Source organism: Canis aureus, chromosome 17, assembly GCF_053574225.1.
Source record: "Canis aureus isolate CA01 chromosome 17, VMU_Caureus_v.1.0, whole genome shotgun sequence".
NCBI classification, from domain to species: Eukaryota; Metazoa; Chordata; class Mammalia; order Carnivora; family Canidae; genus Canis; species Canis aureus.
In genome coordinates this window covers 18,620,919-18,640,142 of record NC_135627.1, presented here as the reverse complement: position 1 = coordinate 18,640,142, position 19,224 = coordinate 18,620,919, and the positions used below count along the sequence as shown (strand labels likewise).

Sequence of the window (19,224 nt, the reverse complement as noted above, 5' to 3'; positions counted from 1 at the left end):
CCTTTAACTTTGGAGTGAATATTGTAATCCATTTCTTTCTTTGTTTGCCGGCCTGTAACTATAGGAAGTACCAAACATGGCATGTGTCAATATAATCTAGCAGATCTGTAGACCATGGCTAGGATGTTCTAAAATAGGAGATTCCAGAATGAAATTAAAATAATTTTTTTAGTGCTTAGAACTCACCAATATTTTACTTTAGTATGAATTTGCATAATGATGATTCTTATATTGCCTAATGAAGTTCCTTAACCATTACCATAAAGCTAACAGAACAAATAAATGTATTTTTAACACTACACTGTAGGCAAATATCCCTCCCTGTGATATGAGGAAGATGTAAGATACTAAGATACACATTTGTATTCACTCTTTGGAGAAAAAAATATCCACCAAAATTTTCTAGAAGAGGGTGTAAATTAAATACATTTCTTAAACTAATAAATATGGTCAATGACTTGCAGTGATTTGACATAATGAACTAAATGAATATAATTAACTATGATGACAAAGTAAATTGAACCACGATAGCTATTTAGAGAATACTAGCCATTTGAGCAGGAGACCATTTGCTTTTGTACATTTATGGATTGTACAGAACAAGCTTTAAAAGGTAAAATGTATAATTTGTATAATTATAATTTGTATAATTATATAGTTAGAAGGACTGCAGGCCCAATTAACTCATTTTAATATAGAATTTCAGGTGCTACTTGATAAAATGGCTTTTCTGGCACCTGGATATCTTTTTAGGCATGCCTTGGGGACCCCATAGTGTAAATAAAATTATATTGATATGCTTAAGTCTATGAGATTTGGACTTGGTCCTGGAGTGAACATTGTATTTAAATACATAGGTAAAAGGCAGGGTGGAAGCAGTTAGAAAGGTCACAGTTGGGTAAGGAAAGAAAAGTCTAAGGAACCTGTGGGAACTTTTTTAGTAATCCAAGTTGGATAAGATAGTTTTATGGGCAACATATGGTAATGGGGAAGATATTTTTAAAAAGAAAGAAAGAAGAATTATTTCTTCTAGTCCTAACTAGGTTTAGGAAATAAAAGTCTTAGCACCTTGAGTCTGGATGCTTACAAGGCAGATTCTAATATATGAAAAGGAAGTCAGGAAGATGCTGAGAAAAGCAGAAGAGAATAGGATACCAAAAGAGATCCAGGTTGATGTTAGGCATTGAAAAATAATTAGATCTCCAGGTAAGAAAATTTTGCTATCCCAACAGTTCTCATAGTGTAATCTGGGATTCGTAAGATCTTTTCAGAATGTATGGAGATCAAAACAATTTTCATAATACTATTAAGACATGATTTTTCTTTTTCTCTGCATTGGCATTTCCTTTGCTAATGTAAACACAGTGGTAAGCAAAACTGTTGGAGCTTTAGCTAATTAAGCTAGTGACACCAACTTGTACTCATAGTTACTGCATTCTTCACATCTACAGACTTGCAGGGAAAAGAGTCCACTTTCATCTTAAAAAGTCCTGATGAAGCAGTAAAAATTATTTATTTTATTATACATCAGCCCTGAATTATATATATATCTTTCACATTTTGTGTGATGACATAATACATAAAGCACATCTTCTGCATTCTAAAGTATAATGTCTCTCTTGATGAAAGGCACACAAGTGTGTGTTTAAATTGCAAGCTCAACTAGCCACTCTTTCTTGAACACATTTTTTTTTTTTTTTTAGTGAAAAACATGATTGACAAATTATGATGATTCAGACGTGGGGAGACATCTCAGAGTAGACTAAAATGAACCTGCCACTTCAAGAAAAACAATTTTTAATCTGAACCCTTCAGTTATCTCTCTCTGCCCACCTTATAGTGTTTGTTGCCAGTGATTACATTTGAGATTTCAAGAGAAAATTGGAATTATAGAAAACTTAAGGAGATCACCATAAACTTGAAAGGTTCCTAATTACATACAGAAATGATTAACTCTGTCAGCATTGAGAAAATGTGCATAATGTATGAACCAATATTTTCAAATGTTAATACCTGAATTACAAAATCACGCATGGGTAACAGAACCATTCATAGTAAAATATAAACCAGTGGAAAATTGCAACTGACCACGAAGAAAAATTACTTGTCAAGTTTTGGTGTAATAGCAAAAAGGAATATTAACAATTATCTGAAAAGATGGTTAAATATACCTTCTTTTGCCAACTGTGTATCTTTGAGAAACTGGATTTTTTTCCTTTTTAAAATTATTTTTTATTTGATAGAGAGAGAGTGTGTGTGCACCGGAGAGAGAGTATGAGCAGGGGAGAAGGACAGAGGGAGAGGGGCAGAGAGAGAGGGAGAAGCAGGCTCCCTGTGGGGATTCTGATGCGGGACTCAATCCCAGGACCCTGGGATCACAACCTGAGCCAAAGGCAGATGCTCTACCAACTGAGCCGTCCAAGTGTCCCAGATTTTTTATATATATTTGACTGAGACAACATATTGTAATGAATTAAATCCAGAAGTAGATATGAGACTCTAGCTCTTTTTGATTAAGCCAGATATTAATAAAACTTACAATAATGTAACATCATGCCACACTTTATACTATTTGTTTTGGAAATTATGCATTTTTAACAAAATATGTAATTTATTCTAATGTAATAAGTTTGTTATAGTTATTTTTTAAGTGGACTGAATAAATATTTTAATTAGTTGTCAATTTTTATTAAAAAATATATACATCTATAAATGTAACCCTCCAAGACAGCAGCTCTTCAGGTTTCTCAGTAACTTTTTTTTTTAATTTTTTATTTATTTATGATAGTCACACACACAGAGAGAGAGAGGCAGAGACATAGGCAGAGGGAGAAGCAGGCTCCATGCACTGGGAGCCTGATGTGGGATTCAATCCCTGGTCTCCAGGATCACACCATGGGCCAAAGGCAGGCGCTAAACCGCTCTGCCACCCAGGGATCCCTCTCAGTAACTTTTAAGAATGTAAAGGATCCTGAGACCAAAAACTTTGGGAATCACTGAGTAACATATGTACATTTGGGGATCATTAGCTTGGAAGTTTCATTTAATATTGTAGAAGTGGTGTTATATTTTTATGGAACAAATACTGGGGCTTTGAAAAAAAAAAACTGGCCTAGGATTTAGAGGAATGAGTGAAAGAAAAAAAAAATGTCTCCCATAGAGGTTGTAAGGGAATCAATCCCAGAAGTTTATATGACTGAAGTGCCCAGGAGACTGCAGGTCCTAGAAAGAAGGCAGTGCATTTGGTTAGGTAGAGGTCTGTACAGACCTTGGGCTATTTCAGTGGCTCAGTGCAACCTTTAATGTGAACTGTTCAGTTATGTCTCTCTGCTCCCCACCCCCCCGAATTTTCCATTGTTCTCTGATGGAATTTACAGACCATCACAACAAAATTCCCTATATCCTCAACCTTTATCTCTGAGTGGAATTTGACCTTCTTGTCCTAATTGAACCTTAGTATATCTTCCCTGAGAGTCTCTTCAAATACAGACTGTTTTATGGAGGGTTAGAGGTAAGGTGCAAGAGTGTTTATTTCCTTCTCCACATGTACTTAGGAATAAAGATCTTATATGGTATCTTTTTTTTCCCCCAGATATTAGGATGGATTTTTCCAGTTAATAATTATAAATATTGGAAAATCCTCAGCTGTTTGGACTCCATACAACACATGTAGGGATTTCTTCTCATTTATTTTCTCTATGTTAATGATACTGGTTAGTTTCCTGAAAAAAGGGAATAATTATAATGGCTATTTTGATTATAATGTAATGGCCCAATGTACTAAAGTAACAGTAAAATATATATATATATATATATATATATATATATATATATAATGTAAATATATATAATATAAATATAAATATAAAATAAAAAATATATAGTTTTGTTTTATTTTTGGATTAAATATATACCAAATGGCCCTTTTTAAAGCTTATTTTATATAGTCTTTTAGCCTTTTTAAAAAGCTCCCATATCCTAATAGTTCAGAACCTAGACTCTGGAGCCAGATAGCTTGGATTCAGATCCAGGCTCTGCCATTTTCTATGTAAATATAGAAAGTCTATTACTTGAGCAAACTTTAGGAAATCACTTACATTTTCAGTACCTAAGCTTGATTATCTTTAAAATGAGAATGTTAATAATAATTATTTATACTACATTATTATTATATTCAGTATATAATTATGTTCACCAGACTCACTACCTGCTAGTGTTCCATACTGTCATTTATCAGACTTCTGATATTTATTATAACTCTAGTTATTTATTATTTATTTAATTGTTATTATATTAAGATTACCTATACCATGGGTTGAGGAACCAAGTGAATTAATTTACCAAAAGAATTTTTTTTTTTAGATAAGGAAGGGAGAGGGGCAGAGAGAGAATCTTAAGCATGCTCCACACCCAGCATGGAGCCCAACATGGAGCTCGATTTCACAACCCTGAGATCATGATCTGAGTGGAAATCAAGAGTCGGAGCTCAATTGACTGAGCCACCCAGTGCCCCACCAAAATAATTTAATAAAGTATCTAGCTTATGGCAAGTACATGGCAGAAGTGAAATTACTGGTTGTAGGATTCTTTAACGTATTTTGAGCACTTTCCACCTGCAGGCATTAGGACAGTGTGTGCATGCACAAATTAATTTAATTATCACAACCACCATTAAAGAAAGTGTTCTACCTGTTTTGTGATGAGAATAAATGGAGTGTGGGCAAGTTAGAAAATTTATAGTTATTTCACTGGAGTGGATTTGAACCTAAGCCTATCAGAATGTAATTAAGGCTTCTGATGAGCCAACAGTTGAGTGGTTTAAAGATGAACAGGACATGATTCCCATCTCAGAGGACCTCTGATCCTATAGGAAAGGGAGGAGGTTACAGTCATTCTGAAAACATCTTTCCAGTGCAGGATGTAAACACAGGGGAAGAGATCACTAGGCATCATCGTGTACTTTATTTCATTTGAATTTCAGAGATATTCTGTCCCACTGTCAGAACTGACACTATGATACCTATTTTGTTAAAGATAAAATTGATGTTTAGGAAAGTTAAATGGCTCATATGATTGGTTTATGGAAGAGCCTGGACCAGAATCTTTGTCTCCTGAGTTTGCTAGTCAAGTGTAGACATTTGTTGTCTTTTATGATCAGTATGATAGTAGATTGAATACTGGCCTCTGGAGATAATAGGGACTGACTCCTGCATCTGTAAATCTGGGGGGGTGGGGGAAGGTATTTGCAGATGTGATTAAATTAAGGATCCTGAGATGGAGAGATTATCCTAGATTATTTGGCTGGACCCTAAAAGCTACCACATAAATCCTTAAAAGAGAGAGAAAGAGATTTGAGACACACACAGAAAAGACAATATGACTATGATGGGTTTACATACCCACAAGCCACAAAATGCCAACAGCCAGGAGAAGCTGGAAGAGGCAGAGAAGAGATTCTCTCCTAGAGTTTCTGGAGAGAGCCCAGGCTAGCCTATGGTGACTTCAGCCCGGTGGTTCTGACTTTTCCTTTTGACATCTAGAATGATGAGAGAATAAATTTCTATTGTTTTAAGCTTCCAATTTTGTGGTAATTCACTACAACCATAATAGGCAACTACTGCATGCATCTGTGGTTGGGGGAAATGTGTTCCTTTTTTTAAAAAATAAAAAATTTATTTTTTATTGGTGCTCGATTTGCCAACATACAGAATAACACCCAGTGCTCATCCCGTCAAGTGCCCCCCTCAGTGCCTGCCACCCAGTCACCCCCACCCCCCCGCCCTCCTCCCCTTCCACCACCCCTAGTTTGTTTCCCAGAGTTAGGAGTCTTTATGTTCTGTTTCCCTTTCTGATATTTCCTACCCATTTCTTCTCTTTTCCCTTCTATTCCCTTTCACTATTATTTATATTCCCCAAACGAATGAGAACATATAATGTTTGTCCTTCTCCGATTGACTCATTTCACTCAGCATAATACCTTCCAGTTCCATCCACGTTGAAGCAAATGGTGGGTATTTGTCATTTCTAATGGCTGAGTAATATTCCATTGTATACATAAACCACATCTTCTTTATCCATTCATCTTTCGATGGACACTGAGGCTCCTTCCACAGTTTGGCTATTGTGGACATTGCTGCTATAAACATCGGGGTGCAGGTTTCCCGGCATTTCATTGCATCTGCATCTTTGGGGTAAATCCCCAATTGCTGGATCGTAGGGCAGGTCTAATTTTAACTCTTTGAGAAACCTCCACACAGTTTTCCAGATTGGCTGCACCATTTCCAGATTGGCTGCACCATTTCACATTCCCACCAGCAGTGTAAGAGGGTTCCCTTTTCTCCGCATCCTCTCCAACATTTGTGGTTTCCTGCCTTGTTAATTTTCCCCATTCTCACTGGTGTGAGGTGGTATCTCATTGTGGTTTTGATTTGTATTTCCCTGATGGCAAGTGATGCAGAGCATTTTCTCATGTGCGTGTTGGCCAGACACATAGATCAATGGAACAGAATAGAGAATCCAGAAGTGGACCCTCAACTTTATGGTCAACTAATACTCGATAAAGGAGGAAGGACTATCCACTGGAAGAAAGACAGTCTCTTCAATAAATGGTGCTGGGAAAATTGGACATCCACATGCAGAAGAATGAAACTAGACCACTGTCTTGCACCATACACAAAGATAAACTCAAAATGGATGAAAGATCTAAATGTGAGACAAGATTCCATCAAAATTCTAGAGAAGAACACAGGCAACACCCTTTTTGAACTCGGCCACGGTAACTTCTTGCAAGATACATCCACGAAGGCAAAAGAAACAAAAGCAAAAATGAACTATTGGGACTTCATCAAGATAAGAAGCTTTTGCACAGCAAAGGATACAGTCAACAAAACTAAAAGACAACCTACAGAATGGGAGAAGATATTTGCAAATGACGTAACAGGGAAATGTGTTCCTTGATCCACATTGTTGTTTCTGTTTCCTTAAGAAAATCCCCTTAAACATGCCTGCTGGAAGACTCACCACACATTGGTACTTCAGACTGTCCTTCATCAGACTTCTGGCCATCTTCCTTTATCAACTCAAGATTTTGTTACCTGGATCACTCTCTTTCTCTTTACTTCTCTTGCTTCATCCTTGGCAATTTTACCATTCACTTGTCTAGCCACTATTTTTATATCTACATGTACCTTAGATAACATTCTTTTGCTTATTCAAGGGATTTTCTCCAACAGTTCCTGCTCAGTCAATATTTATTTGTTAGTCAAATTGCTCCTATCAGTATATGAACATCCAATAAATTCTCTTTCCTCATAAAACAAGGAGCAAGGATTTTTTAGACAGTTGTCTATATATTACCTCAATTCCTGTTATCTTTTGTGCTCACATTCTGCTGAGGTAGTTCTTGTCAAGGTCAGTAAGAGCTTCCCATGGTCAGTTGTTACCGATCATCTCAGTTGACCTCTTAATAGCATTTGATGTGATGGATTACTTCCTTCTACTTGAAACATCTTCTTCCCTTGGTTTCTGGCACAGACCACTCTCCTGATTTCTTTTTTACTTCGCTGGCTTTTATTCTCTTTCTTCTTGCTGGCTGCGCTTCTTTTCCTTCATTTCTGCACTCTTCCCTATCTTCCTTCCAAGGTTATTTCATCCAGTTACATGATTTTACTCTCCTTGCCCATCAATCTCAGGTCTGCATCACTGGGCTCCACTTTCTTCCTGAGACAAATATTATTTTTTCTAACTCTGTACTTATAAACTTTATTTGAATTTCTAATTGGTATTTCAATCTTAGCATGTCCAAAATAGAACTTTGAGTTTCCAACTCGCACCACACACAAACATGGTGCCTCCCTAGACTTGGCTATCTCAGTGAATTGGCACTACTGCATATCCAACTGTTGAGGCATAGACTTCAACTGTAGCCATCGTTTACCCATTTCCCCTGCATCTCCCTCCTACCACAGCAAGTCCTTTGGATACCATTTAATACATGTGCCCCAATGTGATTACTTTTTGCAACTTACTCCATTACCACCACAGTCTAGCCCATAGCATCTGGCACCCATACTGTTACCATAGCTTATGAACTCAGCTCCTTGTTTTCTCTCTTGTTCCAACAGTCCATTTTCTACACAGCAGCATCATGATCTTTTGCTATACAAACCAGATCATGTTTCTCCATGTATAAAATTCCCCAGTAGCTTCTCATTCAACGTATAAAATACGAACTCCTACCCATGATTTGTGAGGCTGTTCTGATTTCTTTGGTCTTTCTCCCTTCCTCTCACTGTTCTTCAAAACATTGACTTTCCTCAGACTTTTTAGTCAGCAAGCTTCTTCACACCTCAGAACCTCACATTCCACTTCCTATGAACTGGCTAACCACACCCCATCTGATCATGGCTGGACTTTTTCATCATGGAGGTCCCTACTCAGCCTTGGTGGAGGCTTTCCTGCTCACATGATCTCAAGTGGTCCATACATAGAAAATCAACCTGCCATAACCAGTTTACCAAAATAATTTTTAATGTGTCAAAAAACCAAACATTATATATAGTTTGAATAGTTTGGGTACAGTTGGTAAATTCAGGAAGTTTGCTTTTGGGAATAGATTAGTCAGGGAGTTTACTCTTGATTGTATGATAATGAGTTGGTTGTGGACAACTTGACCTATAGCCCTCCAAAACAGTTCTCTTATCACTTTCTACCCTTTAATCTTTTCTTCTATAGTACTTACTTAATACAATAATGAATCATATTTATGTGTCTGCTTTTATACTTTCCTATCCTTTAGATTCTAAGCCTCATGAGGGTAGAAACTTGTATGACTTGTTCAGCTTTAGCATTGAGATTCTACAGCAGGTGCTCAAAAATAATGATTCAATGAATGAATGCATTAATGAGTGACAAAAAACAACAGTTGGATTTGAATGCATTGAAGAAGGAATGGCCATTATGTCACTCTAAGCTGAAAATATAGAATATTCTTATTTTCTTTCTATCAAAAAGAGAAAATGAGATTATGAAGTAAAATGACATAAAGATTTTTGTTTACGTAAAGGAGACCAACCAATGTGTTAGAGTATGAAATTAAGCAAAAAAACAAAACAAAACAAAATAACAAACAAACAAAAAAAACAGTAAAGGATACTGATTTTTTAAAAGTATATATAAAAATAGAAGATGATGTAAATAAGAGGGTCCCTGGGTGGCTCAGCAGTTTAGCGCCTGCCTTCGGCCCAGGGCGTGATCCTGGAGTCCCAGGATCGAGTCCCACATCAGGCTCCCTACATGGAGCCTGCTTCTCCCTCTGCTTGTGTCTCTGCCTCTCTCTCTCTCTCTCTCTCTCTGTGTCTCTCATGAATAAATAAAATAAAATCTTAAAAAAAAGATGATAAAAATCAATGAATGAAAACTGTTTTATATGGCAGTTTTGTATTTCTAGATTATATTTCTGAGCTTATTTATTTATTTTTAAATATTTAATTTATTAGAGAGAGGGAGAGAGAGAGAAGAGAGAGAGAGAGAGAGACACCGAGAGCACAAGCAGGACACAGGGAGAAGGAAAAAGAGAATCCTAAGCAGACTCTGTGCTGAGCATAGAGTCCAACATGGGGCTCAATCTCATGACTCTGAGGTCATGACCTGAGCTGAAATCAAGAGTCAGATGCTTAACTGACTGAACCACCCAGGTGCCCCTGTTTTGGGGTTTATTTTAAATATTTTTAGATTTGATTTAAAATCTTCATCCCACAATAACTTATGAAACAATCTACAGTGAATTGTTTGGCATGTATTTTATGTGTGCATAATTGAGTTTAAATCCTTGTTAAAATCATAAACTGATATTCAGAACATAAATGTTTATTTTATTTTTTTTTTAATTTTTTATTTATTTATGATAGTTACAGAGAGAGAGAGAGAGGCAGAGACATAGGCAGAGGGAGAAGCAGGCTCCATGCACCGGGAGCCCGATGTGGGATTCGATCCCGGGTCTCCAGGATCGCGCCCTGGGCCAAAGGCAGGCGCCAAACCGCTGCGCCACCCAGGGATCCCCAGAACATAAATGTTTATACAATGATATTAGTAATAAATGAGAAGCACCATGATAACTGAATTAGTGGGGAGGGAAATGAGGAAAGAGTAAAGATGAGAAAGCATTTTTCCATGTGGGCTTGTCCAAGGAAACCAGATTAATGACCAATATGTTAATTTTTGGTGATACAGATTAATATCCACTTACTATTTATTTGTGTAGATGACTAATTTCTGAAGAATAATATTATAAATCATACTGGATAACATTGAAAAATGTCATTAAATTAATATTCTAGGAAACTTTTATTACGCATTTTACTCTATGCAAATGTTGAGGAAATATGCAAATATCAAAAGGATGAATTCAGGATAAACACTTCCAGACTGGAGAAATTGATAACTGCTTCTTTTACTTAAATATGTATATCTTCAGAGTGGCTGTGTCTTCTGCTAATTAAAGGGATTATTAAATGTGACTTATTAAAATTATTGTAAGGCATTTTTGTTTAATAAGAGAGGCAGAAGGAATATAGTTTATTGTAATATGTATGTGATTAAAACTGATTGAGAAATTGCTCTTAAAGTGATCTCTACCTATCTACTCATGGATCAATAAATCAATACAGTGGAAAAAGTAGATTCTGACATAAAGTAGCTCTGAACTAGCAGGGTAGTATGAAATTATCTGTGGTAGTAACAAAATTTGTGACTTGAGAATTAAAATGCACAAATGTGTAAATTTTCCATGAAAAGTTTTCTTCAACTCAGGTATACATTGTAATATCATCTGATTATCCACAGTTGATATGATTGATAGGATTTAATCTTTCTTCATCTATTTCATTGCTATTTTTGAGAATATCTGGGGTCTTAAATTTTAAGGCACTTTAAACTTTGTATCTTAAAATGTTCATATATCAAAAATAATAAAAATATGAAAAGGGTTGTAAAATGTCTGTTCATGTCATGCAGGGGAGGTTATTATAACAGTTATTTCATGATCATTATATTTTGAAATCCTCTTTATCTTTAAAGAAATAAAAGCCCTATAAATATTGTTTTTCCCATTGTAAAAAGCTACCTGCATAAAAGTCTTCACTGATTTTGCAGTTTGTCAAATTTGATTTTAAATCAACATCACCGTGTTTTATCTCCACCAATTGTATTTAAGTTTAAATCTTTGGTTTAAGTGTCAGTAATCATTTGTATGTACTATAAAATGTCTTTAAAGGGAATGTAGGCTGAAAAAAGTTGATTTAAGTTTCTAGTCATAGGTGTTTTGTTATTAAATTTTCACAGAATGTTAATGTTGGAATTTGAAGTGGGTACAGATCAACTTTATGTATTCCAACTTCACTTTCTACTTAATGAGATGGTATGTAAATTAATTCTCTCATAAAGCTGGGGGAAATTATGCTTTTATTCAATCAGTAATTAGACTGCAGTGTCTTATTCAACCTACCACTCTTAGACATTAAAAGGAAAGTTGGAAGATGTCTTGATCTGATAGCACTGGAAAGAAGAGGTTATTCTCAAAGGAAAACAAAAAAAAAAATATTTTTTTCCTAGTCTGTTTCTTAAATTCCTTAAGCAAGCTTGCAAATGTTTATTTTCAATAGATGTTATGATTTTTGGCACATCAACAGAACACTATTATTTGTATGGCTTAGGTGAAGGACTTTTATTTCTTACTAAGACTTTGTATGAAAGGAACTATATGGTTTCTCTTTAATAATGAAGTAGATAAGATAAATTATTTAGCTCCTAAACTACCTTGGATTTATAAATACTGATTTTATATGTGGATTATTTTTTTGTACAACAGCAAAATGTTTTGTTTATTTGACAATTCTTTTGATAGGTTTAAATTTTTATCAAAATCACAATATTAATTCCATAAAATGAATACACTCAACTCTGGAAAACATAGTAGGAGAAAAAAGTGATGAATTTGCAAATTCAGAGTTAGTACAAACAACTAATTTTAGGAAATTCAACTTCTGATTTTACTTACTTTTCTTTAAAAAAAATTAACATAATCATACAGTGGATTGGCTTCTAGATTGTTCCATTTCTGATATGTGTTTATATTAACATTTTATTTTAGTATCGAAAATTCACAAAAGTATATTTATCTTTAGTCATTAAAGATTCAATAGTATAGAGAACAATTACTTACAGTTTTCATTATTTACAGGATTTAAGAAATATTTAGGATCACAAACATACGCATTCAAAAATACCAACACATGTTTAGTTAATTTAATTAACTAGATGTGTCAATATTATATTTAACACAGATTGAAAGAAAAATCTTTATATTGCAATAAGTTATTAGCATAGAAAAACTACTGCAGAATAAGTCCATTTTAATAAGCCATTTTGTGTTTAGATATTTAGGAAATAGAATGTTGATATTTGAACAGATGTAATCTCTTAATTTAAAGTTCAGCAAAAACAATACATTTAGAAAACTAAAATTTTAATTTTTACATTAGAGACAAGTTTAAAAATGTTACTGTACTGGATTCCTAACATTTTATATATTTTGTAGTTATTTTGTTTAAAATATCAGAGGAAAGCTAGTCTGAAATAAAAATAAAAATTATAAAAAAAATAAAAATAAATAAAAATTATAAGTATTAAATACCTTCTTTTCATTATTGCTTTCACAGAATAAACTAATTTGCAAAACTTATTTGTTATAGAAGCTGAAAAGATAAATTCCATATATTCCTGAATCATTTTAAGTTACAAATTACTGGGACTAGAATTTATAAAAAAACACAATTTTTCACTTTAAAAAATTTGCATGTTTGAACATCACTTAGAGTTGGCAGAAATCAGATGGAACATTTGTATTTCCTGGGGTAGCATTCAACCTTTATTGTCCTGAGAATAGTATGGTAGATATCAGTCACACAAATACATCTATGGCACACACCTTAGAAAAACTGGTGGAATGTGTGTAAGTGTGCCTGTGGTATTGGTATCTTTAAATCTATCCTTATTTTATCTTTTAAAAAATTGCAAGCATTATTCTTTCTTTAAGATTTTATTTATTTATTCATGACAGACATAGAGAGAGAGAGAGAGAGAGAGGCAGAGACACAGGCAGAGGGAGAAGCAGGCTCCACGCAAGGAGCCCGACACAGTACTCTATCCTGGGACTCCAGGATCGCGCCCTGGGCCAAAGGCAGGCGCCAAACCGCTGAGCCACCCAGGGATCCCCTGCAAGCATTATTCTTTAACAATTACTGGCAAATAATCTCATTTGCAATTTACATCATAATTCTTGGCCACATGCAATTTACTGAGGGACATGAGGCTATATTAATGAGAAAAATATCAGCTTAGCAGTTTTATTTTAGTTCCAACTACAGGTCTAATTCCCTTTTCACACTCACTCCTGCGGGTTTCTAAAAGCAGAGTGTAGTGGCTGAGATTGCAGCTGTAGGATCAGTCTGTATGGTGTAATGCTTGTTGAACTGCTCTATAAAAACAGAGAGAACATTCTATAGATTACTGCAAGTGCGATTTTCAAAAATTGGCTGGGTTTAAAGAATCATGGAGGTTGCTGGTTAAATGTAGATTCATGAACTAAAACAGACCTACTGAGTTGCAAACCCCAGTGCAGAGACCTGGAAGTCTGAATTTTCCTCACCCAGCCTTGGCGACCAGATGATCTCACTTGGCAGAGCAGCTAATCTCACCTGAACCCTTCACTCACTCACATTCTTATTGTGTGTACAGTGTATAGCTTATATTCTAGTGAGCATTGGAGATGCAGAGATAACAAGAGCCCTGCCTCCTTAATAAGCTAGAGTGTGTAGTATTCTATGTTGCAATAGAGTGGCAACTATCTTTAAAAGCTGTTGTCTTTGATGATAGGGTAGAAGCAATTCTTTACCTCATGCTGCTATAATGGAATAATACTATATATATATATACACACACACACATATATATGTATATGTATATACACACACACACACAAATTTTATTTCTTATATAAAGAACAAAAATTTATTTCTCATAGTTCTGGAGGCTAGAAAGTGCAAGATCATAGTGCTGGTGAGAGCCTACTTCCTGGTCCACAGATGGTCATCTCACTGTGTCCTCACATAGCAGAAAGGGCAAACAAAGGAGCTCTCCAGAGTCTCTTTTTTAGAGGCACTAATCCCATTCATGAGGGCTTCACCCTCAGGAACTAATGACCTCTTGAAGGCCTCACTTCCAAGTCCCATCATGTCGGAGTTTAGATTTGAACATAATTTTAGGGGGAAAACAAACATTTAATCTAGAGCAGGCACCTTGATATATCACACTAAAGGTTGAAACCCAACATTATGGTCTCAGAACAGAATCAGAATACATGATACTGTATTTTATCTGTCCATGCTTTTCATAAAGGTGTTTGGTTTGGTTTTGTTTGTTGTTGTTCCTATTTATTTGTTTTTAGGACACTTTGGCATATTCATGACATGGTTCCACTTTGTTAGTAGCTCTCCCTGAACTTCTGCCTTTCATTATTTCATTTTATTCTACTGTTGTTCCATCTCCTTTTATAATATATTCAGTGGTCTGATTACTGAATTATTATGTGATCTCTTACAACCTAATTAAAAATAACTATGAGATCGGGGTTTTGGGAGATAATTTTATTGATGTATTTTACAGTTAATTATATATTGATAACAGTCCAGCATCATTATTTATTATAATTAGGCTAATTATAAAATGTAATTCCTAGAATATCCAAGGCGTTCAACTCCTGCATACAGCTATCATTTTGAAATATAACTTTTGCTTGCTGATTACTACAACCTTTCTTAATTGGTGGATAAATTATTCTTTGTTTTTTATATGGAGAAATTTATTTGGAAACATCAGTATCCATTACCTAAATGAGAAGATAAAATGTCCCACAGTAAAGCTTTTGGGTGATAAGATGATAAGAACAACAGAACATAGTTCAGAAGATGGTCACACAATTATTTTCATCAACTAATACAACTCATGACTTTTCTACTAAGCAAAGTTTTCCAGTTAAGAGATTATTTAACCCTGAAATATTTCACTGTATTTTTAATTTGAACATGGTAGGGGGTCTGATGCTTGTCAGGCTTCCCTTTAAGTATTTAGCTTCTTTTTGCAGTGACTAGCATATAATCTACTAATGTTCATTTGGAAATAAAGAATGGAAAAAGTACCAAAGTACAATTAGATGACTCAAGCATCTAATGTCAGTCTTTTATCAACAATGAACCCATGGTTGGCAATTATCTTCTCAATGACACTTTTCTGTCACTGTTGGGTCATGGTGGATTGTGGAATTAAATAAGTAGGGAGCTACCATATCCTAATTTCTTTTTTATTTCTATACCTTCTAAAGATGTTTGACTCTAAGAAATACATCTTACATAACGTGTGTGTTTGTGTGTGTGTGTCTAATGCCCATTGTTGACCAGCCATTATCCTTGGAAAGCTAAAGTGAGTTTACTAGGCTGAGCATTTCCCACATGGATCCATAGGTTGGATAGGATGCATTAAGCTCATTTACTGTCTGGTGCAGGGAGATGCACATTTTTAACATGAATACTAAGCCTTTTCATGTTTGACCTCTGCTTTTGTTACAGAAACGCTTGAAACTCTCATCAGACAGGCAGAGAATTACACCAGTATACTCTTCTGCAACACCTACAGGAACATGGCCCTAGAGGCTACAGCTTCAGTTCAGGAGTTGTTCACTGACGTGGGGCTCTATTTATTTGGCGCAGACATTAATCCTGACGAATTTGTAAACAGATTCTTTGACAGCCTTTTCCCTCTAGTCTACAATCACCTCATTAACCCTGGTGTGACTGACAGTTCCCTGGAATACTCGGAATGCATCCGGATGGCCCGCCGGGATGTTAGACCATTTGGTAATATTCCCAAAAGAGTAATGGGGCAGATGGGGAGATCGCTGCTGCCGAGCCGCACGTTTCTGCAGGCGCTGAATCTGGGCATTGAAGTCATTAATACCACAGACCATCTGCACTTCTCCAAAGAGTGCAGCAAAGCCCTCCTGAGGATGCAGTACTGCCCTCACTGCCAGGGCCTGATTCTCAGTAAGCCTTGCATGGGCTACTGCCTCAATGTCATGAGAGGCTGCTTGGCACACACGGCAGAGCTGAATCCACACTGGCACGCATACATCCGGTCACTGGAGGAGCTATCAGATGCTATGCACGGAACGTATGACATTGAACATGTGCTCCTGAACTTCCATGTGCTTGTGAATGATGCTGTAATGCAGGCTCACCTGGATGGACAGAAGTTATCAGAACAGGTAAGCAGCCGCTCCACATTTCCCCCGACTGATTGTTTGAACTCAGGGATTAGCCACATACATAAAGTTCCATTGATTATAAGCACCTCATTATGTACTTTAAAATGATGGCAGCTTAACAAGTTAACAACACATCAGGATATAGTGGGAGAATGCATGAGTTGCCATGTTTGAGTCAAGATATATTTTCCACATCTTACAATGACAGTTTGGTTAGCTAACTTTCCACTTTCTCCTCCCTGTAGAAACCTTCTCATAGGGTTAGTTCAGTGGGGTAGAGAGGACTCAGGTTTAAAATTGGGACCAGCATGGATTTGAATCTGCTCTCTGCCAGTAATTCTCAGATGCCTTGGATTCTTTGAGTCTTTTTCCTTATTGATAAAAAGAGAATAGTAACATCTAACTTTTGGAGTATTCTTTTTTAGTAATGTGTAACTTTTGGAGTATCCTTTTTTTAGGAAGATACACAATATGTATGCAAACTATCTAGTATGATGCCTGTTACTCAAAAAAATGAGTAGTTATTGATAGCATTTCAAAGGTGTTCAGCATTGGAATGGAAAATGCCAATTATAAATTCATTAAATGAAGACTTGATAGCTTAATGTTCAAAGGTGTTTCTTCAGAGACTCTCAGAATCTGTCATAGTAATGGTGTAATGATTTTTCAAAATGTGGTATATGCAACATCGTGGTGTTTTATTCCAAAAAGACTTTAGGAATTTTTTGAGACAAAATCATCAAGTAAAAGGGCACAAGAGTTCTCTATTTCTCCCATCTTCTGTAGAGTCATTTTCTTACTTATTCACAGGCTCCTGAGTAACATTCTCATATTCCATACAGTGAAGTAGTAGATGTTGCTGATGTTTACCCTAAATTATTTCTCCTGAAACAAAATTATATTCATTGGTGCTGAGAGAAAACATCTCCCCACGCACTCTCGGTGTGAATTTACTGAATTAATAAACATCCTAATCATTAGCCTTATAGTCTTAATTAATTTCTGGTAGATCCAATATCTACCAGATACCAATATCTACCATAAATATTTATGTCCAATCATCTCCTCCTTTTTCTTCCAAACTTCCAGAGTCTTTGCAGGGCCTGTGTGAGCCTATAAGTTACCCTTATGCAGATTAGACATGGTGCCCTCTTTAGGTGGATGCCTCACCATTGTATGGCTTGGTGGGTAGAGAGTGAGCTGTATTTCAACTCCTGCTTCCCAATTTATTCAGCTGGATGTCCTTATACAGTGAACAAGATTCCCAACCATATGCAATTGTCTGGATCTTTTTGCAATTTTGTTCCTTTCTGGAGATCGGATAAGCACCAGAACTTTGGAGAGGAATATAATGAGCCAGCTCAAAATGGGGTATAAAAGACATTTAAGGTTTCAAAATGTCTTAGGAGAAATGAACACTAAGATCCAGGAAACAACTATTAGTATTATTATATTGAGTGTCTATTTCAGAAGGCAAAACAGGCACAGGAGCTCTGAAACCAAGTCCAGATTTGATTATTAATTTGGGGTATGGCTTGTAACCTCCACAGGTTATATATTCCATATTCTATATTCTATATATTAGAGTTTTCTAATATATATAAGTAAATAGGTTTTTAAGATTCATTTTATTATGTATTTTGGAGAACTGGAGGGCCTTTTTGTATCTTTAAAATCTATCAAGTAGAAAATTATCTATTATTCCTATTACAAACACTAAACTAACACAGATTCATACTTAGATAAACATGTTTTCAAATCCTGAGTTTGCTAGTCATTTGTCATGTGGCCAGGGCAGCTATAAAAACCCTTCGATTCTGGGATCCCTGGGTGGCGCAGCGGTTTGGCGCCTGCCTTTGGCCCAGGGCGCGATCCTGGAGACCCGGGATCGAATCCCACGTCGGGCTCCCGGTGCATGGAGCCTGCTTCTCCCTCTGCCTGTGTCTCTGCCTCTCTCTCTCTCTGTGACTATCCTAAATAAATAAATAAAAATATTAAAAAAAAAAAACCTTCGATTCTGTTTTGTCTTACGTAGATAAGGTAGAAATGGTTCATGTGGGAGAATGTCCATAAGGCTCTGACATTCATAGACACTAGTACTGGAAAGCTTGCTTTTTTACTTTACCAATCTTAAGGCCAGGAATAGGGGAACCTGCTTCAGGGAAGCAGGTTACTTAGTATCTCAAAGGATTAGAATCATCATCATACGCATGTCTTATAAATAAGATTTATTTATTTATTTATTTTAGACAGAGAGAGCAGGTGAGCAGAGAGAGGGGCAGAAGGAAAGAGAATCTCAAGCAGACTCCCTGCTGAGTGTGGAGCCTGATGTAGGGTTCAATCTCACAATCCAAGATCATGACCTGAGCCCAAACCAAGAGTTAGATTCTTAACTGACTGAGCCACCCAAATGCCACTGTAAATAAGTTTTAAACAAAACTTTTGTCATATGCAACTCTGTAATGATTTTATAAAGGATGTTATTTTCTTTGAGGCAAATTGTTTGATTTGATATAATCAATAGTCTTTTGAATATCTTGAGAAACATCAGTCATTACTAATAAGCTGTAGATTCTTTTCTAAATAAAACAACTGAGATTCTCTTTTAAGCTGATGGCAACAAAATAAGGAGATACTGACTTAAAATTCCTTGAACACTGACTCATTAATATTTATTTCTGCCAACTTCAAAGTGATTTATAAGCTGTTTATCAAGCTTCGATAACCAGTTCACACATCAATGAATTTCACAAATTCAAAATAAATTACTGGGGAGCCAGCAAATAATGACTTTTTCACATTCCCAAAGCAATCTCTGAGATCTAGGACTTCCAAGTCTAGTCCTTAGT

At 35.8% G+C, this 19,224-nt stretch overlaps 1 protein-coding gene across 6 annotated transcripts in view; it reads left to right on the top strand.

Moving 5' to 3' along the window:
- GPC5 (glypican 5) overlaps positions 1–19,224 on the top strand; it is a 1,330,718-nt gene that overhangs the window by 246,630 nt on the left and 1,064,864 nt on the right. For all 6 annotated transcript variants that reach the window (XR_013355588.1, XR_013355589.1, XM_077855189.1 and 3 more), the window contains exon 3: positions 15,681–16,375. Coding sequence is in view for 4 of the 6 variants with exons in the window: in XM_077855189.1 (XP_077711315.1) it covers positions 15,681–16,375 (695 nt within the window). In the remaining 2 variants the exon portion in view is untranslated. The remainder of the gene's footprint in view (positions 1–15,680; positions 16,376–19,224) is intronic.